This window comes from Mytilus edulis, chromosome 5 (genome assembly GCF_963676685.1).
Source record: "Mytilus edulis chromosome 5, xbMytEdul2.2, whole genome shotgun sequence".
NCBI classification, from domain to species: domain Eukaryota; kingdom Metazoa; phylum Mollusca; class Bivalvia; order Mytilida; family Mytilidae; genus Mytilus; species Mytilus edulis.
The window spans coordinates 95,519,334-95,547,098 of NC_092348.1; the positions used below are offsets into that span (position 1 = coordinate 95,519,334).

Sequence of the window (27,765 nt, forward strand, 5' to 3'; positions counted from 1 at the left end):
AATGTCGGTATAATATTGACAAGTAAACATGGTGGCAAACAATATTATCCAGTATGAGAGCCTTTTGTAAAACAATTTCGGAAGAGAAGTACTTACCAGGTGTTATTGTCACATTACTCCGAGATGAAAAAAAATGATAAATTCAAATATGGTAAAATATGGTTATGGTTCCAAGAAAAAGTTTTTTTGTCAAATGGTCTTGGAGGATTTACATACAACACCTAAAAACATGTCATTCCATAATTCCCTAGAAAAATATGTTCAACTGCACATGATAACAAACAACCCTACCAAATATGAAAGCTTTCTGTGAAAAAGTCTCGCAATCACAAGGAGGGTTTTTTACAATACTAAAAAAATAGTGAAGTAATGGTTTACTTTTATAAATTGTGACTTGAATGAAGAATTGAGTCATTAACACTCATACCACATCTTCATATATCTATATCACTCCACTACAACATTTGAAAGTAGCAAGTTAATACCAACAGTATTTGAGTGTCATACAAAAAATGTATCAGGAGGAATCATGTAGGAAAAAATTTCTACAAAAACCTGCCTTCATCACTTGCACTAATCATTCAACTCTCCTTCCAGTGGATATATTTCTATGACTGGATCCTGTACTAACCATTCCACTCTCCTTCCAGTGGATATATTTCCATGACTGGATCCTGTACTGTTAATATAGATATTAAAATTCATGCTTTAAAAATAATAACAATCTTCATAAGAGATGAAAATATTTAATTAGGTGTTCTGTATACAAGCTCCACACAATGTTATTAAGAAGTGACAAATCTATAACAGCAATCAGAGATTTACAGGTCAATACTGGGGCGGTGGAGATTTACACATATGTATAAATTCGTTTTAAAATTCTATAAAACTCAACAAGCTCAAAAATATAAATTAATAGAAATACACAAACAAATTAAAGATATAACAATTATGCACCTAGAAATGTCAGCATGCATGTACAAAGCATAAAGAAACAAACAAATATAATGTACAAATATATAAATATATAGTATCACAGACAAAAAACTATAGTAAAGATAAAACCCTGTTGGCAATAAAAATAAAAATCTATATAAGTCTGAGATTGATTTTTAAGATAACATCAAATTCACATTCTGCCATTTATTATCTTCTGTGAAAATAAACAAAAAAAAAAGAAATAAATGAAAAAGTTCCTTTATTAATAAACTAATGGTATTTTCCATTCTGAACACTTACAGATTAAGATCAATCAAAGAAAGAATCAGGAAGACTTATGAAAGCAACGTTATAACCAAAATCTCCATTATTCAATATGAAATTAACCGAGAGTGTAAAGTTTTCAATAGTTTAGAAGATGATTTTTAAAATTAATCTATAACAATGTAGCACAATATTAAAAACATAACAGAAAATATCATGTATAATAATAAACATCTGGAATGGTATAAGTTTGTAAATATAAATTTTTGCTTTATCACAAATGCTTTCCTTATTACAAACTTTTGTTATTGGCAGATATATGCTTTACAAACAAATGGCTTTTATTATGATTGTTCACATTTAACATGTAGATCTAATCTATGCCCTTTCTAGCCCTGGGAATCCTGTAGAAAATGGATTCCCTGTATGAAACCCCAGAGGAGGGGCACCTGCTGGGTATGTTTCGTGTTGCATAACAGGCTGTGTAAGTGGGACATTGCCTGGATAACCACGATCTGCAGCATAGCTCTTGTCTAGAGGGTAAGCATAGGATGGATGGCCAGTGTAAACTGATGGCACAACTCCTGGCTGGGCCTCTGGAGGAATCTCAATTTTACCTCGACCCTGAAAAATAAAGAATATACAAATAAATTAACAAAACTTAATATATCTAAGGAGAAAAAAAAATTCATGTCATGTGCTATATGTCATTTTAACAAGGTGGGCATTATATGTGTCAACATATTTACATTCTATTTCTACTGGATAAATCAGGACTTTTTGTGTTTGATGTGGACCTATAATAAAGACTATTTCAAGAAAGTGTATCAAGATTTTAAATGTACAAATACATAAAGACTCACTTTTTTTTATACATTTATAATAGGATTTTTAGCAAGAAATTCTGACAAAAAAGTCTTTTTTGATCATTTAATTTCCAGCATTGTTCAAAATACGACTGACATTGAAAGTTCTATTGAAGGTCAAACTTACTGGAATCATCTGTTCCTGTTGATATAAAGGTCCATATAAATGTGTACACATTGGTCTGGCTTGTGTATATAATCCTCCTAAAGCAGCATAACCCTGGTGTCCTCCAGCTGGTGTCTTCTCGCTTACATAGGAGCCAACCTGTAAAAACATCAAACAGGAGAATGTATAGGTAATTTAAACAGAAAATCAGAGTACTATTCAGTGATCTGCCATTGTATAAGCGTGCCACACACAACACAAGCACTGATGTTTTTATGTTTGCCATGTGTTCTATAGAGTTGTTCCATCTTATGATAAATCATTTTTTCAATCATTGGTAAGTTGAACTGAAATTTAGCAGTAAAATTTTACTATGCATCCTATCTCACAATAAGGCCACCATTAAGTTATTGGTTTGATGTTGCCTAGTTAAAGAGACTGTATCCAGTGAATGAACAGAACTTCAAATACTCCATCTGCTAATACAGAATAATGCTTTGTGCTCTGCAAATGGTAATTTTTCCCTGAATTTATTTACCAAAATGTACATATACAAGAAGGACATTGTGAACAAAAAAAAATCTGTTTGGGTGTAAAGTTTGTCTTTTGGATATGAATTAATTTATTTTGCTGAGCAATTTCCTTTGATGCAAATTTGCCCAAAAACATACAAAATCAGCAAAAGTTACATTTAGTGCTTAATATATTTTTTCAAAATATGGGAGATTATGTATCACTGTATATTAAGTATATAAATACACTCCTGTTGTACACCTTTGTGTCTGAGGTTTAATAATAAAGTATTATCTTTTGTCTATTTATTTCAATTTCCAGATGGAAATCTTTAAGTAATTGACTCTGTGAGTTACACATATACAGAGAAATTTAGCCATACTCCTTTAATATTAAAATCTAAAGTAACTTTAAACTGAAGTGTGATCTACGACTCATATTAAATAAGAAGGATACATAAAAGTAAGTCTTACTGTTTTCAGAATTTGTATTGCCATAATCTTGCCATCTTCAAAGGGAAATGAACTCAGAATATACTCCTCTCCCAGCTTGGTTTGGTAATCTGTTAACACTCTGATAAAAAATGTAATAAAAAACTGTGTCAATAGTTGGTAAAGCAGGCGAGACATTTCAGCGTGTGCACTCTTGTTTAAACATTCAACTGACCTTTTTTGTATTCTTCTTCCTTTTTTTTCTTACATTCAAATCTTCTAAAATATCAAACATGCCATTAAGCTGGTACAATTTTAAAAGTGGTATATGATTAAAATAATGTTTTTTTTTTTTTATGAAAACCCTCTTCATTTACAAAGATTTTTCAATTCTAAAGTTTAGATGGAAACTAAATAAATTTAAGTTAAAGATGTCTTTTCTTATGAACCAAATATCTGAGGTTTATGTTTTCAATGAAATGTTTCACACCAAACTAAAATGGTGAATAGCTAGGGGAGACAATTAAAAATTCTTCTCCTCTAAACTGACCTGATTAGCTAACTCTCAGTAATGAAGGAGACTACTATTGAAACATTGTGTAATTCAAAATTTGAATCAATTTGTTTAGAACCAATTAACTATAATATACTTGTAGATGGCACATGAAGAATCTTGTTCTTTCATAATTTAAAATGGTTATTTTTCTTTGAATATCTTTTGTACAATTACTCTATATTACCTTATTCTCCTATAAATTTAATAATATTTACCTTTTTACACAGTCTAATGCTATTAATTTATCATTCTGTACAGTAATGACATTAAGAACTTCCCTGGCTTCTTGACATGACATTCGACAAAGTCTCTGTAAAGTAAAGCAATCAGATACAACATTAATAAACAAAATGCATGGTCAGTCTCCTTATAAAGAGTTAACTAAACCTGTATAAGATTGAGCAATGAAATTAATTAGAGTTGGTATCCACTGAATAATAATGAATCTACAGTGTATAATTTTTAAAATGTCTCATAGTCAGTAAGTGTACTGAGGTTGAAGATGACACAATAACTTGATAATTTCCATAGGCAGATCCAGGGGAGCCCGGAGTCCCTGACCCCCCTTTTGTTGGAAAAATTTGGTTAATTATATAGGGAATCACTGAAGCATGACTGGAGCCCCCCTTACAAAAAGTTCTTGATCCGCCACTGATTTCTGTATGAAGCATTGCTATTTTGTTTTTTTCAAATTCTATCTATGTGCTGCACTAAAAACTCTGCAGTTCAGTACAGTTGTTACTTTCTAATTTTCAAACTAATGATAATATAAAGAGATTAATGTGTTTCAAAATGAGTTTTGTTGCATTTCTACTTCATACTCACTGGTTCTAATATCTGTATTGCTCTAACTTTGTCAGAAGGTGCTTTGAATGCTAATAAAATCTGTGATGCCTGAAAATATATATGGATCATTACAAATATGGCAAATAAGGTATCTACATCACTTCCAGATATAACAGATAATACTGATGTACAAGACGTGTATTTATTATTTTTGAAATCTGTTTTGATTTTTTTGTATTTTTGAACATTTTAGATTAAAAAATCAAAATCAAATATGCGTTAAGTAAAAATATATATTTGATATTATCTTGATCCTTATACTTTTTTTAACCTTACTGAGCATTTTTTGTTTTATTTTTTCAGGAAAATTATCCAGTACCTTTGGGCTGTTTATATACATGTATAAAGAAGAGAGGTGGAAGATATTAAACGTTGTTTTTTTTTTTATAAGAATAATTTCCTGATATTATTCTAACTCACCTGATTTGCTGTGAAATGTCCTCTAGAACTGTACAATATCTCAACCTTCTTCTCTGTGTATGATGTTTGCTAACAAATATTTAGTAAATTAGTCAAATATTCAAAATCAAGATCAGTATACAATTGTTTACACAGGATATGAGACTATAAGGAATTATAGAACTTACACAATTATGATTTTTCTCTTCTCAAAGCTGATCCTTTTTGTGCTGACTTTGGACATTTTCTCATTAATTATTTCTTCCATATGGACTAATATACCTTATGCACTGCATAACCAAAAATGTTCATTTTCTAAAAGGTAGTTATTTATTTTTGCATACTTTTCGACTTTTTGGGTTATGTCCATCCTGCTTCAGATTGGGGATTGATTCATCCAGGTCATCAACTTTCCGTTCAAATTTGAATATTGTTAGCAAGTGATTACATACATATATATTGTATATATTTGAACACTTACATGTAATGGCATACAATACAGTAGCAAGGACAAATATTTATGCATCCAAATGTAGCATATATAGGGTTTTCGCAAACATTGCTGATGAAAATCTTACAAAATTCGTGGAAAATTCACTAACATTATCAAATCTGTTAGGTGAATATGACAGTATTTGCAATCGAAAAAAATAACTTGGACTCTTGGAGTATATATATTTAATATGAAACATAAAATTACAGGTAACAATTCTTTTTTTGTATGTAACAGTAATTTGTATTGTGTTTTGATGTACAGTTAAAAAAACTGCATGGCAATGGATTGTGGCATTAAAAATACACTTTAACATAACTTAATTCCAAAATGGTGAAATGGGAATTTGAGGTGTAAAATTCAAATTGACTGCCTTTTCAGGTAAAGGACATATGTCTTTTGGTTTTAGTTAATCTACAGTTGTATTTTATTTGATATTTCATATTGTGTCTTTTTTATGTTGTGATGTTACACTATTGTTTCAGATTTTACACATCTTTTTTGGGGCCCTTTATAGCTTGCTGTTTGGTGTGAGCCCAGGCTCTTGTGTTGAAGACCTACATGTATAATGGTTTACTTTTACAAATTGTGAATTGGATGAGAGAGTTGTCTCATTGGCATGCATACACAATGTACCACATCTTCTTATAGCAATATATTACTAGAAAGTGGTCTATTGAATAAACTACTTTCATATTTCAATTTATTTTTCAACAGGTTACCTTCTCTCTGGTTGGACATTCTGGTACTCTGTCAACCAAGAGCAATGTAAAGAAGCAAAGTCCATCATTTAATCAGTACAATTTTTGGAGGAAATAAACTGGGTTTTTATGGAAAACAGTAAACTTTCCCCCTAAAGTGCACAGATTTTATGTTTGATTATACACAGATTAGGAAACTAGTGTCATAGAATTATCTACAAATTTAATCCGAAGTCAAAAGTCTATTGACTGAAGTAGACATTTAAATGCTTAAAAAATCTTTCATTGAAGGTACTTTGCATTTTTGGCCGAAAAAATAGCCCTTACTCAATTACTGGGCCAATTTGCTTTTACAAGAAAGTGCACTCAAACTAACCAGGAAGGGGCCTATTGGACAGTTGTCCACTCTATCATATAGACAGTAACACCTTGTCGCTTTTTGTCCACCAATACTTGATATCACAAAGGTTCCTATAATTTTTTTACGACATATTAAATACAAAATATCTGACGCAATAATGTAAAGTGGGTGTTTTGTTGGACGTCAAAAGTTCTGTGCATTTTGTCAAACAGCAATATGGTGAATTTCTGTGGTGAATAAAAAAGGAGGAGGGTCAATGAGTGCCCTTTAGAAGTTAAATTACAAAAATATGCATGAATATAATAAAATCAGACTTGTGAGAAAATATGACTATGAGCAGAGACATATGCTATGAGTAAAAAAAAAAATCATCTTTTCAGATAAAATCCGAACTGAATTCTAAATGCACTGTTTGAGTATACCTGGTTAATGCGATCAAGTAGACTTTGAAATGACCTGCTGTCCATGGCAACTTTCGCCATTCTAGATTTGTCAATCTCAGAGGATTTCTACAAGGGATTTTAGAGACCACCGCTGAAGTGAAAATTAGCCTGGCAACGGGGACGCCGGAAGTTTACAACGCGCATATCAGCTCAGGGGAAATAACTCTTTGTTTTTGTTATGGGCTTCCTGTAAATCAAGAGATATTTTGAAATACATCTTTATTACATATGACACATAACACGTAGTTATGTTACAATACATAGAATATCAAATAAGTTGATTCCATGCTAATTATGTAAGACTCAATCGTGTTTATTCTTATTTAAAATCGGTGTGTTAGTGACAAATACATGTCATGCATGTCTTAAAGGGCAGCAACCATTTGATTTTCTGGGGGGGGCTATGGGGTTTTTTTTCTGGACAATTTTTTTTTTCGCCTGCGGCGAAAAACAATATTTTTTTCGGGACAAGTTGAACACAATTTTTTTCTTTAAATTTAAGCATTACATATAGTGGCAGCTGAGGGTGAAATGTTGTAGACCTGGAGATATAAAGGTAGTCTAACTAGTTGAGTAAGGGAAGATCTTCTTTGGATCAATTGGTTGGAGCGCTGCCTTTAAATCCTGAGATTGAGGGTTTGAATCCCGCTGGTACTATCCATGGATTTTCACAACAATGGCGCTGCGAGCATCTGCTACTGGTACAAAAATTGTATATAGAATATTGCCTGGCAGCGAGATGTTTGAATTGGTCATGAGGTTTGACCATCTGGTCATAGGATACCATGGCAATTCTAGGTGGCATCTAGGAAACTGGCCAGAGGGTTTCCGAGTAGAAGTCTCGGGGTTGTACAGTAGTGGACCTGTGAGTTGCTCGGATGGATGGTACGCAGCCCCGAAAAAAAAAAGGGGGAAGAGTGTTGTAGACCTGGAGATATAAAGGTAGTCTAACTAGTTGAGTAAGGGAAGATCTTCTTTGGCTCAATTGGTTAGAGTGCTGCCTTTAAATCCCGAGATTGAGGGTTCGAATCCTGCTGGTACCATCCATGGATTTTCACAACAATGGCGCTGCGAGCATCTGCTACTGGTACAAAAATTGTATATAGAATATTGCCTGGCAGCGAGATGTTTGAATTGGTCATGAGGTTTGACCAGCCGGTCATAGGATACCATGGCAATTCTAGGTGGCATCTAGGAAACTGGCCAGAGGGTTTCCGAGTAGAAGTCTCGGGGTTGTACAGTAGTGGACCTGTGAGTTGCTCGGATGGATGGTACATTGTACGCAGCCCGAAAAAAAAAAGGGGGAAGAGTGTTGTAGACCTGGAGATATAAAGGTAGTCTAACTAGTTGAGTAAGGGAAGATCTTCTTTGGCTCAATTGGTTAGAGCGCTGCCTTTAAATCCCGAGAATGAGGGTTGGAATCCCGCTGGTACCATCCATGGATTTTCACAACAGAAAAAAACAATTTTTTTTTCTCAGAATCAAAAACAAATTATTTTTTTCTCCAAAAACTAGGAACAAACTTTTTTTTCCAAAAAAAACCATACCCCCCCCCCCCCCCCCCCCAGAAAATCAAATGGTTACTGCCTAAATGACTGAAAAAAGGCTGCCAGTTATAATAATTATTATTGGGAAGACTAATTTTAAAACTGTAAAAGGGTAATATCCGCATTTATGGATATAATACCCAAAAAAGGTTACATATATCAAAATCAAATAATATGTCATTTGGGAATAGATATCTTTGGAATTTATGTACTTTTCCTGTAAATCTATGTCTGTGACCATGTTTACTGATTCGTCCTATTTACATGACTTGGAACATTTTCTCTGATTTAAATACTGGTCCTATATAGAATTGATGATAAATTTCCACTGAATTGTTTAACTTTGGATGTCAAACATTGTATTTGAAGGTTCATTTTTTTTTACTTTTCAGAATGAGTATGCTTCAACTTCAGATACTTTTTATATTTTTTCTGAATTTTACAAGTGTTAAATGTGGTAAGTAGCTATATAGTCTTTAAAGATGTTGGACACTGTAGATGATTTAGTAAAATCTCTCTTTCTGTTGAATATTGAATCTGTAAATGCTGGTGATTGTGGATGGTTAGGTAGTATAATTAATGATAGGTTTTAAACTACAGAGAAGTAAATCAGAGTGTTATAACCTCAAATTACAATCACTTTGATTCACATTGAATCACTGATTTCTAGGAATCAGCCTGTTCTATATTGAATCACTATTCAGCACCAATCACACTGATTCAAATGAATCACTCATCACCAGCAATCACCCTGTTCAACATTGAATCACTTATCACCAGCAATCACCTGTTTCACATTGAATCACACATCATCAGCAATCACCCTGTTCAACATTAAATCACTCATCACCAGCAATCACCCAGTTCATCATTGAATCACTTATCACCAGTAATCACCTGTTTCAAATTGAATCACACATCATCAGAAATCACCCTGTTCAACATTAAATCCCTCATCACCAGCAATCACCCAGTTCTGACATTAAATCCCTCATCACTAGCAATCACCCTGTTTTACATTGAATCACTCATCACCAACAATCACCATGTTCCACATTGAATCCCTCATCACTAGCAAACCACTCTTTTCACATTGAATCAATCATCACCAACAATCACCATGTTCCGCATTGAATCACTCACCACCAGCAATCACCCAGTTCAACATTAAATCCCTCATCACTAGCAATCACCCTTTTTACATTGAATCACTCATCACCAACAATCACCATGTTCCACATTGAATCCCTCATCACTAGCAAACCACTCTTTTCACATTGAATCAATCATCACCAACAATCACCATGTTCCGCATTGAATCACTCACCACCAGCAATCACCCAGTTCAACATTAAATCCCTCATCACTAGCAATCACCCTTTTTACATTGAATCACTCATCACCAACAATCACCATGTTCCACATTGAATCACTCACCACAATCAATCACCAAGTTCCACATTAAATCACTCATCACCATCAATTACTTTGATTCACCTTGAATCACTGATCACTAAGAAATACCTTGTTACAAATGAATCACTCATCACCAGCAATCACCCAGTTCCACATTGAATCACTTATCACCAGCAATCACCTGTTTCACATTGAATCACACATCATCAGCAATCACCCAGTTCAACATCAAATCCCTCATCACTAGCAATCACCCTGTTCCACCTTGAATCACTCATCACCAGCAATCACCCTTTTCCACATTGAATCATTCATGACCAGCAATCATCCTGTTTCACATTGAATCACTCACCCCACAAGCAATCACCCTGTTCCACATTGAATCATTCAACACCAGCAATAACCCTGTTCCACATTGAATCACTCATCAACAGCAACCACCCTGTTCCACATTGAATCATTCAACACCAGCAATCACCCTGTTCCACATTGAATCACTCATCAACAGCAACCACCCTGTTCCACATTGAATCATTCAACACCAACAATCACCCTGTTCCACATTGAATCACTCATCACCAACAATCACCCTGTTCCACCTTGAATCACTCACCACCAGCAATCACCCTGTTCCACATTGAATCATTCAACACCAACAATCACCATGTTCCACATTGAATCACTTATCACCAGCAATCACCCTGTTCCACATTGAATCATTCAACACCAACAATCATCCTGTTCCACATTGAATCACTCATCACCAGCAATCATCCTGTTCCACATTGAATCACTCATCACCAGCAATCATCCTGTTCCACATTGAATTACTCATCACCAGCAATCATCCTGTTCCACATTGAATCACTCATCACCAGCAATCATTCTGTTCTACATTAATCTATCATCACCAGCAATCACCCTTATCCACATTGAATCACTCATCACCAGCAATGATCCTGTTCCACATTGAATCATTCATTACCAGTAATGATCCTGTTCCACATTCATCTATCATCACCAACAATCATCCTGTTCCCCATTGAATCACTAATCACCAGCAATCCCCTTGTTTCCCATTGAAACGCTCAACACCAACAATCACCCTGTTTCATGTTGAATCACTCAACACCGGCAATTACCCTGTTCCATATTGAATCACTCATCACCAGCATTCACCCTGTTCTGCATTATATCATACATCACCAGCACTCACCCTGTTCCACATTGAATCATTTAACACCAGAAATCACCCTGTTCCACATTGAATCCCTCATTACCAGCAATCATCCTGTTCAACATTGAATCATTCAACACCAACAATCACCCTGTTACACATTGAATCACTCATCACCAGCAATCACCCTGTTAAACCTTGAATCACTCACCACCAGCAATCACCCTGTTCCACATTGAATCATTCAACACCAGCAATAACCATGTTCTGCATTGAATCACTTATCACCAGCAATCACCCTGTTCCACATTGAATCATTCAACACCAACAATCATCCTGTTTCACATTGAATCACTCATCACCAGCAATCATCCTGTTCCACATTGAATCACTCATCACCAGCAATCATTCTGTTCTACATTAATCTATCATTACCAGCAATCACCCTTATCCACATTGAATCACTCATCACCAGCAATGATCCTGTTCCACATTGAATCATTCATTACCAGTAATGATCCTGTTCCACATTAATCTATCATCAACAACAATCATCCTATTCCCCCATTGAATCACTCATCACCAGCAATCCCGTTGTTTCCCATTGAAACGCTCAACACCAACAATCACTCTGTTTCATGTTGAATCACTCAACACCGGCAATTACCCTGTTCCATATTGAATCACTCATCACCACCAATCACCCTGTTCTGCATTATATCATACATCACCAGCACTCACCCTGTTCCACATTGAATCATTTAATACCAGAAATCACCCTGTTCCACATTGAATCACTCATTACCAGCAATCATCCTGAATCATTTAATACCAGAAATCACCCTGTTCCACATTGAATCATTCAACACCAGCAATCACCATGTTTCACATTAAATCATTCAACACCAACAATCACCCTGTTACACATCGAATCACTCACCACCAGCAATCACCCTGTTCCACATTGAATCATTGAACACCAGCAATCACCATATTCTGCATTGAATCACTTATCACCAGCAATTACCCTGTTCCACATTGAATCATTCAACACCAACAATCATCCTGTTCCACATTGAATCACTCATCACCAGCAATCATCCTGTTCCACATTAAATCACTCATCACCAGCAATCATTCTGTTCTACATTAATCTATCATCACCAGCAATCACCTTTATCCACATTGAATCACTCATCACCAGCAATGATCCTGTTCCACATTGAATCATTCATTACCAGTAATGATCCTGTTCCACATTAATCTATCATCACCAGCAATCACCTTTATCCACATTGAATCACTCATCACCAGCAATGATCCTGTTCCACATTGAATCATTCATTACCAGTAATGATCCTGTTCCACATTAATCACTCATTACCAGCAATCATCCTGAATCATTTAATACCAGAAATCACCCTGTTCCACATTGAATCATTCAACACCAGCAATCACCATGTTTCACATTAAATCATTCAACACCAACAATCACCCTGTTACACATCGAATCACTCACCACCAGCAATCACCCTGTTCCACATTGAATCATTGAACACCAGCAATCACCATATTCTGCATTGAAATACTTATCACCAGCAATTACCCTGTTCCACATTGAATCATTCAACACCAACAATCATCCTGTTCCACATTGAATCACTCATCACCAGCAATCATCCTGTTCCACATTAAATCACTCATCACCAGCAATCATTCTGTTCTACATTAATCTATCATCACCAGCAATCACCTTTATCCACATTGAATCAATCATCACCAGCAATGATCCTGTTCCACATTGAATCATTCATTACCAGTAATGATCCTGTTCCACATTAATCTATCATCACCAGCAATCACCTTTATCCACATTGAATCACTCATCACCAGCAATGATCCTGTTCCACATTGAATCATTCATTACCAGTAATGATCCTGTTCCACATTAATCTATCATCACCAGCAATCACCTTTATCCACATTGAATCACTCATCACCAGCAATGATCCTGTTCCACATTGAATCATTCATTACCAGTAATGATCCTGTTCCACATTAATCTATCATCACCAGCAATCACCTTTATCCACATTGAATCACTCATCACCAGCAATGATCCTGTTCCACATTGAATCTTTCATTACCAGTAATGATCCTGTTCCACATTAATCTATCATCACCAGCAATCACCTTTATCTACATTGAATCACTCATCACCAGCAATGATCCTGTTCCACATTGAATCATTCATTACCAGTAATGATCCTGTTCCACATTCATCTATCATCAACAACAATCATCCTGTTCCCCATTGAATCACTCATCACCAGCAATCCCCTTGTTTCCCATCGAAACGCTCAACACCAACAATCACCCTGTTTCATGTTGAATCACTCAACACTGGCAATTACCCTGTTCCACATTGAATTAATAATCACCCTGTTCTGCATTATATCATACATCACCAGCAATCACCCTGTTCCACATTGAATCATTTAACACCAGAAATCACCCTGTTCCACATTGAATCACTCATTACCAGCAATCATCCTGTTCCACATTGAATCATTCAACACCAGCAATCACCATGTTTCACATTGAATCATTCAACACCAACAATCCCCCTGTTACACATTGAATCACTCATCACCAGCAATCACCCTGTTCCACATTGAATCACTTAACACCAACAATCACTCTGCTCCACGTTGAATCACTCATTACCAGCAAATACCCTGTTCCACATTGAATCTCTCACCACCAGCAATCACCATGTTCCACATTGAATCATTCAACACCAACAATCACCCTGTTTCATATTGAATCACTCATCATCTGCAAGAGTGATTTTTAAATGAATCAGCTTTTATAAAAGTAAGAAGATGTGGTATGTATGCCAATGAGACAACTCTCCACCAGAGAGACCAAATGATGTAGAACTTATAAATGTAAGCTATAGAAATACATATCAAAATATGGAGATATGCGGTATTATTGTCAATAACAAATAATCAAAGGACCAAAGGACAAGGCTGTAAACAACTACACAGTACTTTATAGCCTTCAACAATGAGTAAATTCCATATATTAACATATAAAAGGCCCTGGGATGAGAGTATTTATTTGCATATGATTAATTGTATTTTGGTATTAGTTAATAGGTGTTTCCATAATGTCCTTTTTTATATGTCCAAGGTCTGTAATAATGGCCCATGGCAACACGGAGAAAGATTTTAGCCTCAGAGGCCATTATTACTGACTGAAAACATATTATTATATTATGTTTCACTACTTAAATATGAGTATGTACATGCATTAGATTATTAAATATTCAGAGTAAGTAATACAACTCTTTTTATGTTGTACATGTATGAATAACAATTTTATTTGTACAATGTACAAGTTTTACAGTAAGACAAACTTTGTTATGCCAAATTCTCTTTCCAGTTAAAAGGGAAATTCTATAAAAAAAACACAATTCAATTATTGTTGGTATTCGTTATTTCTTTTTGGAAATATTGAGTGCAACCATAACAAGATAGATGTACTATAATAGTCGACCAAAGGGGAAAAGTACAGGTGTTGACATTTAAAGTCAATTTCAAAAAAAAATATACCTGAATTGTTGTTGGAAAATGATGGGTCTAATTTATTCTTACTTCATTAATATTCTGTTCAATTGTACAATGCAGTACTTATTCCTTGTACATTTGTGATAGTGAATGATGCTTTTAACAAATAGTTGAAACATGATTGAATATACTTTATATTTCAGTGACTCACTACTGTCAAAATGGTATCACACAGACAATAAATGGTGAGACTAATGGCACTATCAGAACAGTTCTTTCTGGTAAAAATGTCTATGACAACAACTTGAACTGTGGTTGGGTGATTGATGGAGGTGTGGGTAAACTGATCCAGCTGTCAATCACACATGTCAATCTACAGTTAGCACCCTCCTACTCGTCATGTGGGACATATGATCATCTCTCAATAATGGATGGTAAATAATACTTATTTTGATATCGTTTATTATAATAAACGTTCTGCTTTGCCTAAAATATCAATTGTTAATTGTAGACATTGTATATCATGCAGCTTTTAAAAAGTGCTTAGATTATAGAAAGATGCAGCAAGAACAAATAGATATAGGAAGATGTGGTGTGAGTGCCAATGAGACAACTCTCCAACCAAATAACAATTTAGAAAAGTTAACCATTATAAGTCTATGTACGGCCTTCAACATGGAACCTTGGCTCACACCGAACAAAAAGCTATAAAGGGCCCCAAAATTACTAGTGTAAAACCATTCAAACAGGAAAACGAACGGTCTAATCTCTATAAAGAAATGAGAAACACGTATAAATAACATAAACAAACGACAACTACTGTAAGTTTTAATATGAATTCTTTACTCTAAGTTTACCCTACTAAGAAAAGGAAATGTTGGGTTGATGTCAACATGACATAACTTGCCTTATCAAACTGTATGAGGAGGGGAATTATTCAAAATTATTGTTTTTGGAGAGTTTCTCAATTGATGTAGTTGTTGTGATGATAAGTGAGTTGTTATTAAAATTGAGTATTTTGTTACAAGTACTGGATTCTGCTGCAAAATTTGAAGTATTTATGTATTTATGTACTTTTAATAATTTGAAATGATTTGTAGGTGATGCAACAGTAACTGAAGCCATTACATCAATATGTGGAGACAGGAATCCATATGAAGTACTCAGCTCAGGACGCTACCTCTATCTCAAATTCTACTCTAATGACAAAAACTTCTATCGACATAGTGGAATCACAGTTAATTTCCAAGTTTTCAGTATGTAACATGTTATGTTTTGAATATTCAGTGTTTGTCTATAAATGTAATGTTTTTATGTACATACCACATAATGAAATCGTTTTTGCATGCCAAACTGTAGCTTGGACATATAGAATTAACCTTGAATTGCTGTATATCTGCCAAGTTGGTTAATTTTTATGCCCCTCATGTCCGTACTTCCCCAAATTTTTTTTCTGTTCTCTTACTTTAAGTTTGCCTCAACCCAAATGTTATAAAACTTATATACAATGCTTATAACCACAAAACACTAATCAACTTGAAATTGGGTGGTGTCACTTTCAATGTCTTTGAGTTATGCCCATATGAATTTAAAAATTGCTAAATCTATTGTTTCCCCTTCTCTAACTTTAGTTTGCCTCAACCAAATGTTATGAAACGTATACACAATACTTATAATCACAAAACAGTCTTAACAGAATAGATCCTGTATCTGTATGTGGAAGTTGACTCACTCATAGTTAAACATTCTTCATTTATTTTTAGCTCACCTGGCCCAACCAACCAAGATGGCAACCATGGCTAAAAATAGAACATAGGGGTAAAATGCAGTTTTTGGCTTTTATCTCAAAAAACCAAAGCATATAAAGCAAATCTGACATGAGTAAAATTCTTTATCTGGTCGAGATCTATCTGCCCTGAAATTTTCAGATGAATCGGACAACCCGTTGTTAGGTTGCTGGCTCTGAATCTGTAATTTTAAGGAAATTTTGCCGTGTTTGGTTATTATCTTGAATATTATTATAGATAGAGATAAACTGTAAACAGCAATAATGTACAGCAAAGTAAGACCTAAAAATAAGTCGACATGATCATAATGGTCATAAGGAGTTATTGCCCTTTATAGTCAATTTTTAACAATTTTCATAAAATTTGTAAAGTTTTACTAACATTTTCCACTGTAACTACTGGGCCAAGTTCATTATAGATAGACATAATTGTAAGCAGCAAGAATGTTCAGTAAAGTAAGATCTACAAACAAATCACCATCACCAAAACACAATTTTGTCATGAATCCATCTGTGTCCTATGTTTAATATGCACATAGACCAAGGTGAGCAACACAGGTTCTTTAGAGCCTCTAGTTTATTATAAGTATATTTCTTTGAAATTATCTCTTTTAATACATTGTAGTATGTTTATAAGACATATTCTACGACTGCAATCCTTTTTGTATAAGTCAACACTGTTAATTCCTTGAAGCATTTTGTATTTAAACATAATCATGGTGAAATTATTTTGATAAAATCTGTCGTTTATTCCTGATATGATATAAGTGTCCATTGTAACCTGAATTCCTCATCTATTTACCCTTGCAGATGAAAATGAATGTCCGCCTGACTGGACAAACCTGACCACTACTGACCAGTGTTACAGAATAAGACAGTCTCACGTAGCCGGAGTAGACTGGAACTCTGCCTACGATAACTGTATGTTTAGTCAGGCCAACTTAGCTATCATTAATCATCATCAAGTCTTTGATAATTTAAGAGGTAATGTATTACAGTGGTATTATATCATCTGCTTATTATAAAATGAAATATTCTGTAAACATGAACATTTTTGCACTTAGGCACACACTATTCATTTGCCAATTACTACTTTTGATTTTGTTATTACACACTTTTTAAACAAATTACTTCACTTTGTCAATCATAGACTGGTTCTATACCAGACAAAATTCACTTTTGCCAATGCAAAGCATGCTCAATTGAAAGTGATGTATCGGCAGTTTCACTAATTTTTTATGAAAACAATTTATGATGTCAAAAGTATTTAGCTAAGCAACAAAATTAATGTAATGAAAAAAATTGAATAAAAGGTTACTCACATTATGCACAGGTATATTTGCTATTTCTGTTAGCTCTCCATTTTGAATAAAAATTAACGTCCCTCATAAGGTAGACAGCTTAAAAAGAGATCTCTAAATACAGGGTCAATTAGGGGAATTGGCAAATAGACAATTAAGAAGAGAAATAGTTTGTATTTTTATAATTGTAAACAGAAGCAGATACATGTTTTAATCGTTGATTTAATTGCTAAATACAACATTATCTTGTGTTTTCTCTAAAGCTATGTTCATGTAAACACATTTGTACCAGCAATGATCTTTGTATTTCTTTGTAGCTCATGCACAAAATGTATCTGTGGGATCTGCATGGATTGGACTTACTGATATTGAAACAGAAGGAAAATTTAAATGGTTAGACAACACTTATTTGGCTAATTGGATTAGGTATGTTAACATGCTTTTAATAAAAAGATATGTCATGTTAGACTGGAACTATACATATTAAATCATCTATATATCAACAGAGAGTTATCAATGAAAGATTATTATAAATTCAGGGTTTTGACATCAACTTATTTCTGACAATGATATAATCTAAATGTTTAATAATTACATCAGAAATACTAAAAATATGGAACACATCAGCACTAGACGATTATTCTATAAAAAAAAAAGTTCTTACATTACACATCTCAGGTATAACAATACATTAAACATCCCTAATTTTCAGTTTTAAACCTATTTCCATGATATGTACAGATACCATCACCATGGGCATTATAAAGTATCCAGTTACTACACACTTACATATTGTCATCAGTATTTTTGAAACAATTACATAATTTGCTTTTTGAAAAATATGTATATATTAAATTTTGTTTCAACGTTAATTGTATATCAGGATTTATTTTTATAAAAAAGAAATATTTACTTTAATAGGCATAACCTTTAATCTGATACAGAAAAATAATGTTTTAGCGTGACCCAGTTTGTTAGTCACATTGATAGGGTCAATAATGACAAAAATGAATGAAATCAAGAAAATGTCATCTTTCTCTCACCACAAAAATAGATTTATTCATAGTAATGCATGTTCATAATGAAAAAGTATGTTATTTTATTTCAGAACTGAGGGTAACAATGATGACAGTGATTGTGCAATATTTAATTTCAATACTCAAAAGTTTCAATTTAAAGAATGTGAAAGAGATAAACACTTAGCAGTTTGTCAGAGAAATAAAGGTAAATACAATCTATTATTTTGTTATAAGGTGATAGTTCACAGAGTCCGAGACCAATAAGTAAATTTATTGCATAGCAATATAATATTTCCTACACAAAGTAACCAAAAGTTAGCGTGCAATAATTTCTAATATTGCACTAGTGCAATAAATCTTCAAAATTCATGACGTCATCAACAACAAAATATTAGTTTAAACCAATTTTTTACTTTCAAATATTATATTGCTATACAATAAAAGGGTAATTGCATGAATATTGGGGAATATTGTCCCTCATAGAACATATATTGCACTCGCAAGCTCCTGCAATATAAAATTCTACTCGGGACAATATTCCCTAATATTCACAGTAATATTGTAGAACATATATTGCACTCGCAAGCTCCTGCAATATAAAATTCTACTCGGGACAATATTCCCCAATATTCACAGGAATATTGTAGAACATATATTGCACTCGCAAGCTCCTTCAATATAAAATTCTACTCAGGACAATATTCCCCAATATTCACAGGAATATTGTAGAACATATATTGCACTCGCAAGCTCCTGCAATATAAAATTCTACTCGGGACAATATTCCCCAATATTCACAGTAATATTGTAGAACATATATTGCACTCGCAAGCTCCTGCAATATAAAATTCTACTCGGGACAATATTCCCCAATATTCACAGGAATATTGTAGAACATATATTGCACTCGCAAGCTCCTTCAATATAAAATTCTACTCGGGACAATATTCCCCAATATTCACAGGAATATTGTAGAACATATATTGCACTCGCAAGCTCCTGCAATATAAAATTCTACTCGGGACAATATTCCCCAATATTCACAGGAATATTGTAGAACATATATTGCACTCGCAAGCTCCTTCAATATAAAATTCTACTCGGGACAATATTCCCCAATATTCACAGGAATATTGTAGAACATATATTGCACTCGCAAGCTCCTTCAATATAAAATTCTACTCGGGACAATATTCCCCAATATTCACAGGAATATTGTAGAACATATATTGCACTCTCAAGCTCCTTCAATATAAAATTCTACTGGGGACAATATTCCCCAATATTCACAGGAATATTGTAGAACATATATTGCACTCACAAGCTCCTGCAATATAAAATTCTACTTGGGACAATATTCCCCAATATTCACAGGAATATTGTAGAACATATATTGCACTCGCAAGCTCCTTCAATATAAAATTCTACTGGGGACAATATTCCCCAATATTCATGCAATAACCCTATAGTATTCAAAACGTTGGACATTGGTGTTTTCTAACATTTATGTTAATAATTTAATGTTTTAGGATTTTCAGTGTTCTAGCAATTGCCCATCTCTCTGGGTTGTTTGAAAAGGCATATGCATTATTTCTTAAATGTTTTCAAATTCATAAATTTAGAGACAACGTAACATACACATACTTGATTTCTTTTATGAAATATTTTAACCAATTATATATTTGCTGATTTGAAAAGAGTCACTAAGTTGGACACCTCTTAATTTGAGCCACTCTTTGTACCATCATCAATTTGCGATTTAGTATTTCTTTTTTCTTACAGTGAACAAAACAAGTATATTTTCAATACCAGTAGAGAAGGAAAAAGAAAGTAAGTAAAAACATACTAAATCTTATATGCAAACCCAACTCTGTATTCAAAACACTGCCAATTAAATCAAGTACATGTACTGCACCTATGATGCACTGAATAATAATATTTGAAAGCAACATGTAAGAATTGCCCTAACTACCTGTCTGTAACTGAGCTTAAGGGAAGCCACCATTTTGAATTCTGGAATTAATTGATAAACTAATTTTTCTCTATAAACAAAAAAATGCCTTATGTTTATGTTTTATTCTAGAAGCAAAATGTTTAGTTTCACAAATAAAACAAAGATTTTTGGAAATTTCAGTTTATGAATTGCTTAAACTGAAAAAGTAATATTAAAAAAAAAGATAATAATCAAAGCTTGAAATATAATACAGCTATTTTCTTATCTGAAGGCTCTCTTTATTTTTCCTCGGAAGATTAAGTATGAAAACTCTGAAACCAATAAGTCTATTCTATCATGCTCTGAAAGTAGGAAGTAATTTCGTAATTTCCTTCTTACTTTGTGATGGTGTTCCTGATTTCTTGTTTTACAAACTCACCAATGTAGAATAGGGTTGTTGAGGTTAAAGGTTATGCAAGTTTGATGTAAAGGAAATGCTAAAGTATTTAAATGAGGGTATTATGTATAGTTAAAATATTTCTAGTGATACACTAGGTGTTCAAACTTTCCTCCAAGAATTGAACCACTTTCAGTTTTAAACTTTTATGCTATTTGAGACTTATAAATCAGGGATGAATGTTTTGTAAGATAAATAAGTATTAATTAGTTTGTAACTATTCTATTGTACACTTTTGTCATTCTGTATACACCATAAGTATTTTGAATGTATGTTGGTTGCTTTAGCTACATATATATCTGCTTTTCTTGTTTACATGCAAATTTAATTTTGTCTTCAAGATATAAATGCAGAACTAGCAGACACTGATAACACAAAATACACACAATTTTACATCTGCTATAAAAGTGGTGTGTAACTGCAATTGCACTGGACATTAAGCAACAATCATTAATGTAAATTCTGAAATTATTGCGATGTTTTAATTATTGCAAAATGTGACAGAGTTATAATCGCAATAATTAAAACTCACATTTTGAAATTTTTTCATATGAATTAAACAGTATTTTTCTCAATATCGCAAGAATTAAAATGAAATTTTAGTATAAAATGACAAAAATGCAATAATAGATGCGCACAATAATTTCTAAATTTACAGTATTAAAATGAAAAACAACAAAGTCAATAATATTATGGATGTTGAAATTATTTTTGCACCATATATCTTCCTGTACACATGATACAGTTATGACGTTTTATACCATAAATTAAATATTATTTATGATGTGACCTCCATTCTAGTTTCAATTTAATAGTATGCTCCGTTATGTGTATAATGTGTGAGTGGATTATAAAGTGGCTAGCATTAATACTTATAATGATGGGAAGACCTCAAATACTTGTTTTGATTTATAAATTTTCCGCAATGTCTATGTCAGCAATCCACGTCCTCCTTCAGGAATCTGACATCAAGGTTAAAAGAAAAATTTCATGCATTATAGCATCTACATCATTTATAAAATCATCATTCCACTTAACTTAATTGATACTGTTTTTATGGATAAAATATTCAACATTGAACATTGAACTAGTATCTTTTTTCTTTTTTCTTTTGGGGGTTTTGGAATACAAAAATAGCATGTAGTTCTGTTCTGCCTTACCTTTTCCCCTATTAAAGTATATTTTAGATGTTCAGAATATTCATCTCCTTCAAACCAAATTGTAAAAAAATTAAATAATAGCAATGTACACATTTTAAGTCCATTTTTGTTTTTAAATTTCAGAGAAAGTGGAGCATTTTAATATAAGAATAATCCTGATCATTGTGGGTATTGTGCTAGCCATTATTATCGTTGTTGCTATCATTGTGTGTAAGAGAAAGAGGAAACATAGATATAATCAGGCACATCGCTCAGTAGAAATGGATTCTGTAGGAGATGAGGAAGAGACACCTAGACTTGTCTCTACAAACTATACGGAAGGTCCAGAGATCGGCAATAAAACATCTCTACCAGAAGGCACTATTCAGCCATCAGCACCTCCATCTTATGAACATGTGATGGCCGGCCATGCTTGATATAAATGAGACTGTGCTAATGGTGCTATCCTAAATAACAATTGATCAACTGACTACAGGTCTATCGAATCTTGATCTCGGCCTTTATTTTTTTGGTGCTATCCTTGAAAACCATCCTATATAAAGCTATCTTTAAGATCTTCAGATATCCATCCTAAATATATCACCTAAGTGAAGGCCTTAAGTGGAAGCTTATACATGTATTACTTAAACCTTCATACAGCCAAACAAAATATACTTGTGAACATGCCCAAATTGTATTTTGAAATTTTACCAAACACATATCTGTTACTGTACTTCATTCTACAAAAATTGTACAGATTTTTCTTCAGGCATTGAAGTTGTGCACCAGCTGTTGTTTTAATATTTGCTCCGATATATTTTTGTGCAGTCTTTTTCCAAATCATGGACTTAACCAATATGTGTATATTATTTGGAGACGGCAGACAACATTTTTAAACATATTGAACTCCATTCTTAAGGTTAATTAATATAAAGCTCAATATTACACACCTTATTGCTCAATAGTCTACTGAATAGTATTCTATTTATAGACTATAGAATTTATTTTTGTATATTAGATATTTCATTATAGTACATAAATTAATTATATTTGACAAACACATATTTTTAAATGAAAGTAACTCATATATCTAACACTGGTCCACACACTCTTTCCAAACATAAAATGTGGTAATTGGAGTATTTTTTTCAATGAACTCTGAGATAACTCAAAACAAAAATATTATTTATGATACGGATAATAATGTATTAACTCATGATTGTAAATTTTGTGATTTTGAGAGAAGATAGGAGATCTTCAAAAAAATAGAATGAAACTGAGGTTACCAATAAATGAGGTATGACATTGGGAGTATGGGTAATTCTTCAATGAAATATTTTAACAACTTTAATTATTTCAGAAACCGGTATTTTCAGAAATTAAACAGTCTAATGGGTTTGAATGACAGCACTTATAAATGTACTTTTATAAAAAATGACGTTACATTTCAGCAATTATCTCTGCTGAAACTGAATTGTCTCCCATTAAAAACTAAAGTAATTTTTATGTAGTTATTATTTTTTATGTATAATTTTGATCAATGAAATTGTGCAATAGATGTGTTTATGATAGAAATATAATATGTGTGGAAAGATTTTATTTATTGTTGACAATCTGGGGTATTTGTTTAAACATGAATTGAATTTGTACATGTACATGATGTACATGTATATTTGTTTTTGTTTTGTAATTTTCCACCTCATACCTCATTTTTGTAATGAAGACACTTTTGTATGATGTTTTAATAGTATGTATGTATTTTTTCTTTGTTTAGTGATATATTCTTTTACATATCAACATATCCATATTGCTTTATGCCCAACCTTATTAAAACAGATAAAAATAAAGTATTACTTAGGTATGATACTCCTGTTAGTAATTATGCAACTGCCGTAGCGAATGGGACATTGAGGGCATACGATACAGTTACAGGGGAGTTAATGATGTTGCTAAAAAAAAATTATAAATTGTTATTTGCGCGATGTCAAACTATGACTTATCGGGAAAAGATTCAGTTTTTCGACTGATTTTTGTCATTCAAACTTATTTAACTTGAAAACTAGTTCATGAACCCCTCTTTTATAAAATGTCATTTGGTTTGATTAAGCGAGAAGATTATGTGTGCCAATTTTCATGAAAACGTGTATAGTCGAATTTTTTTTTTTAATTTGATAAATCAGGGGCGGATGCAGGAATTTTCGAAAGGGGGGGTGCTAACCCAGGGCAAAGGGGGGGTGCAAAACATATGTCCCGATACAAATGCATTGATCGGCAAAAATAAAGGGGGGGGTGCGCACCCCCGGAACCCCCCCCCTGGATCCGCCACTGTAAATATACAGCGAATCGGAAGTTTGAGCAAATATACAAAATTTCCACCTCATTTTAGTCATTAAGTAGCACATGAAGGTAAATTTTTATTACATATTTGATTTAATCAGGTAAAAAATAGTCTATATGGAAATTTTTATAAATATGTATATACGGGATAAAAACTGTATCGTATGCCCTTAAGTTTTACCCTTGTCTGTCTAAACGTATGTCCCAAAGTTTGTTTCTGCTCTTCATTAAATCCAGTATTTTCTATTGTGATTTGCCCCCCAAATTTGATTGGTTTATAATACAGATATAAGTATGTTTGTTTGTTTGTTAAGGTGTTTCCTGTCAAGTTTTAATATTATTTCAAACTCATTTATAAAAGATAATGAAAATCTCATTCATGTCATATAATGTCTTGGTATGTTAAAGATCAGGGTTTTGATGTTCCTTTTTAGTTTTTTTATAGAAGGAATTAAGAAAATATATCCCCTTATTATGACTTCCTTTGTGATATTTTGAAAATTTAGCTTTCAACTTCTTGATATGCTTTATTTATTAATTTTTATACCTTGTATTGTAATAAAATTTTCTAAGAAAATCATATCTTAATCTTTGTAGAAGTAATGATCTGTTATTGGTTAAATGCTCAAAAGTCCAGTAGACAATATTACATGCATTTTCAGGACAGATGCATTTTTAAAATGTTTCATGAATATAGCATGATAAGCAAAAGACAACAAGTTTATATGACTTTTAAAAAAACCATATTAGCTCACACTGTAACAGTGTGTAGAAAAAAGAATCAAGACCCCACTGTTTTTGCTAATGATACTCCCAAATACTGTTTGCTTGACAGAGCCATTCTATATGTAATAGTTCTTCTAAATATTTAATTGCATGTGATATTTGTCATTGGACGTTAAGGAACCTTCAACCAATCAAACTTTTCTGAGGTTCGGTAGTTAAAGCTGGGACAAATTAATGCATACTAGTTGATTTGAATCAAACAAATGTTTGCATTATATTTGGTAAAGAAGTAAAGGTAATGTTTAATTTGATGGTATATCTAAAGGGCACCTATAATGCTAATGTGTTTTATTTTAATTTGGCTAGTCTACATAGTAAAAGTATAAAACAGTATGAATTATAAATTAGAAAGCAGTTAATGGCATAGGATGTCTTATTGCTTTGGATCATGTTACTTTATGAGGGTTCATCTGACATTAACATTATTTGAATGTTTTATTGGTCAATGTAAATTCTTCGTAATTAGGTAATTTTAAACTATTAGTTGTTGGTGTTTAGAATGATCGAGAAGAGTACTTGTCCGTCTGGCAGGGGACATTTTTATGGAACAATGGGACTAATCAGTTACTTGTAGAAAAACCTTGATCTTTAAGATTTTTCACACAAGTTTCAATTATAATCAGTAAAGCAGACAAGAAATTTAAGTATGTGCACTCTTGTTATAAATTTTATGCAGTAGATGAAATATGAAATATATGCATAATTGAAGCAGCAACCCCAAAACACAAACAAAACAAAAGACATCTGTCTAAAAAACTCATCATAGATACCAGGATTAAAATTGTGTATGCCAGACATTGTTTTGTCTACAAAAGACTCATCAGTGATGCTTGAATCCAAAAAAGTGAAAAACGCCAATTAAAGTATGAAGTTGAACACCAATTGATGAGGACCTAAATTTCAAAATGGCTTTGTGAAATAAGCTAAGGTAATCTATTTCTGAGGTAGAAATGATGATGGATCCAGTAATTTTCATAATATTCAAAGCCATGCTCTATTGAATTCAAATGGAACAGGGAATGTAAGTGAATTACATCACAATTAAAAGTTTTGTTGTACTGTAATTTGAACAAAGCCAGAAATCAAAATAGACATTTGTGCTTAGAAATTTGGTAAAATAAGTCTTAAAGTAAGTTTACATGTATCTGTTTACATTCTAAACAAGTTTACATTCTAAACAGTTGTTTTTCTTTAAAGTTTTGGTTTTATCATATCTAAATGGGTCATTAGTGGCCTCCAGCTGTTTTCTGCTATTTTGTTGGGTTGTCTCTTACACATTTCCTGTTTCCATTCTCTCTGCCATTAAAGTTGTCATCATTTTACACCTTGTCACACTTGGTATAAAGATATTAACAAGTGTTGGGATCTCCTGTAGTTGGTGATCGCAATACTGGTATACTAGTATTGTGTACAATACTGGTATAAAAATTTTGTCATTTCATATGTAAATATCTTTATACCAAGTGTGACAAGTTGTAAAATGATGACAAAGGAAATGAGTAGAGAGCATAGCAGGATAGAATAATGCCTTAGATAAATAATGCCAATTGATTTTGGGGGAATTTATAGTTACTATTGTAAGTAATTTCACCTAGCTAAGTAATTCTATGAAATTCCTCAGATGACTCCAATTATTTAGATAGAGGGTAATACATACTGTTCTTCATATATTATTATTGTTTGAAATTTACATGTATATTTTTTTTTTATTCAGAAACAGAGATTATATCCTTACGCTGGCAGATTATTCTCGGAATATCAGGAGGTGTAATCATCGTAATTATTTGTTTTGCATTGTACTGCAAATTTCACAGAAAAAGACCCACTTCCCCTGGATCAGAGAGTAGTACAAGTCGTAGCTTACGATACCAGCCCCAGGAACCATCATATAATCATCAACATTTTCCAGACAGAACACCAAGGAGAGAAACAAACAATGACCAGTACAACAGGTCAAATGATGCTCCCCCTCCATATGCAGATGTTCCATTCAACAACACAAACAGTCGACCAGCAGTTCACATTAATCCTCAAATAAACCTTAATGTGACAGTAAATTCAAATGGTGATCAGCCACCTTCCTACATATTTAGTGCTCCTACTGTATAGGAGTTTATCCTCTGTAAGGGGTAGACCAGCAGTTCACATTAATCCTCAAATTAACCTTAATGTGACAGTAAATTCAAATGGTGATCAGCCACCTTCCTACATATTTAGTGCTCCTACTGTATAGGAGTTTATCCTCTGTAAGGGGTAGACCAGCAGTTCACATTAATCCTCAAATAAACCTTAATGTGACAGTAAATTCAAATGGTGATCAGCCACCTTCCTACACATTTAGTGCTCCTACTGTATAGGAGTTTATCCTCTGTTA

The 27,765-nt window shown here is 33.1% G+C and overlaps 2 protein-coding genes across 7 annotated transcripts; one reads left to right on the forward strand and one right to left on the reverse strand.

The window, feature by feature from the left end:
* Positions 1–730: 730 nt before the first annotated feature.
* Positions 731–7,059, reverse strand: LOC139524888 (proline and serine-rich protein 1-like). Its single transcript, XM_071320030.1, has 7 exons — positions 6,898–7,059; positions 4,942–5,010; positions 4,501–4,569; positions 3,891–3,985; positions 3,162–3,261; positions 2,197–2,334; positions 731–1,827 (listed from the first exon to the last, which is right to left on the reverse strand). The coding sequence occupies exons 1-7, from the start codon at positions 6,955–6,957 to the stop codon at positions 1,582–1,584; spliced, it is 777 nt and encodes a 258-aa protein (XP_071176131.1). The 5' UTR covers positions 6,958–7,059; the 3' UTR covers positions 731–1,581.
* Positions 7,060–7,087: 28 nt separating this feature from the next.
* LOC139524887 (uncharacterized) lies at positions 7,088–27,638 on the forward strand. 6 transcript variants are annotated; one of them, XM_071320026.1, is made up of 9 exons: positions 7,088–7,214; positions 8,858–8,922; positions 14,837–15,067; positions 15,734–15,889; positions 17,230–17,403; positions 18,038–18,146; positions 18,829–18,944; positions 20,522–20,569; positions 27,106–27,638. In XM_071320026.1, the coding sequence occupies exons 1-9, from the start codon at positions 7,204–7,206 to the stop codon at positions 27,498–27,500; spliced, it is 1,305 nt and encodes a 434-aa protein (XP_071176127.1). In that variant the 5' UTR covers positions 7,088–7,203; the 3' UTR covers positions 27,501–27,638. The 6 variants fall into 6 exon arrangements, with proteins under 6 accessions (XP_071176127.1, XP_071176130.1, XP_071176126.1 ...); XM_071320029.1 differs by lacking the exon at positions 27,106–27,638 and adding an exon at positions 22,413–24,115; XM_071320025.1 differs by having other exon boundaries at positions 7,112–7,160.
* The last annotated feature ends 127 nt before the right edge of the window (positions 27,639–27,765 follow it).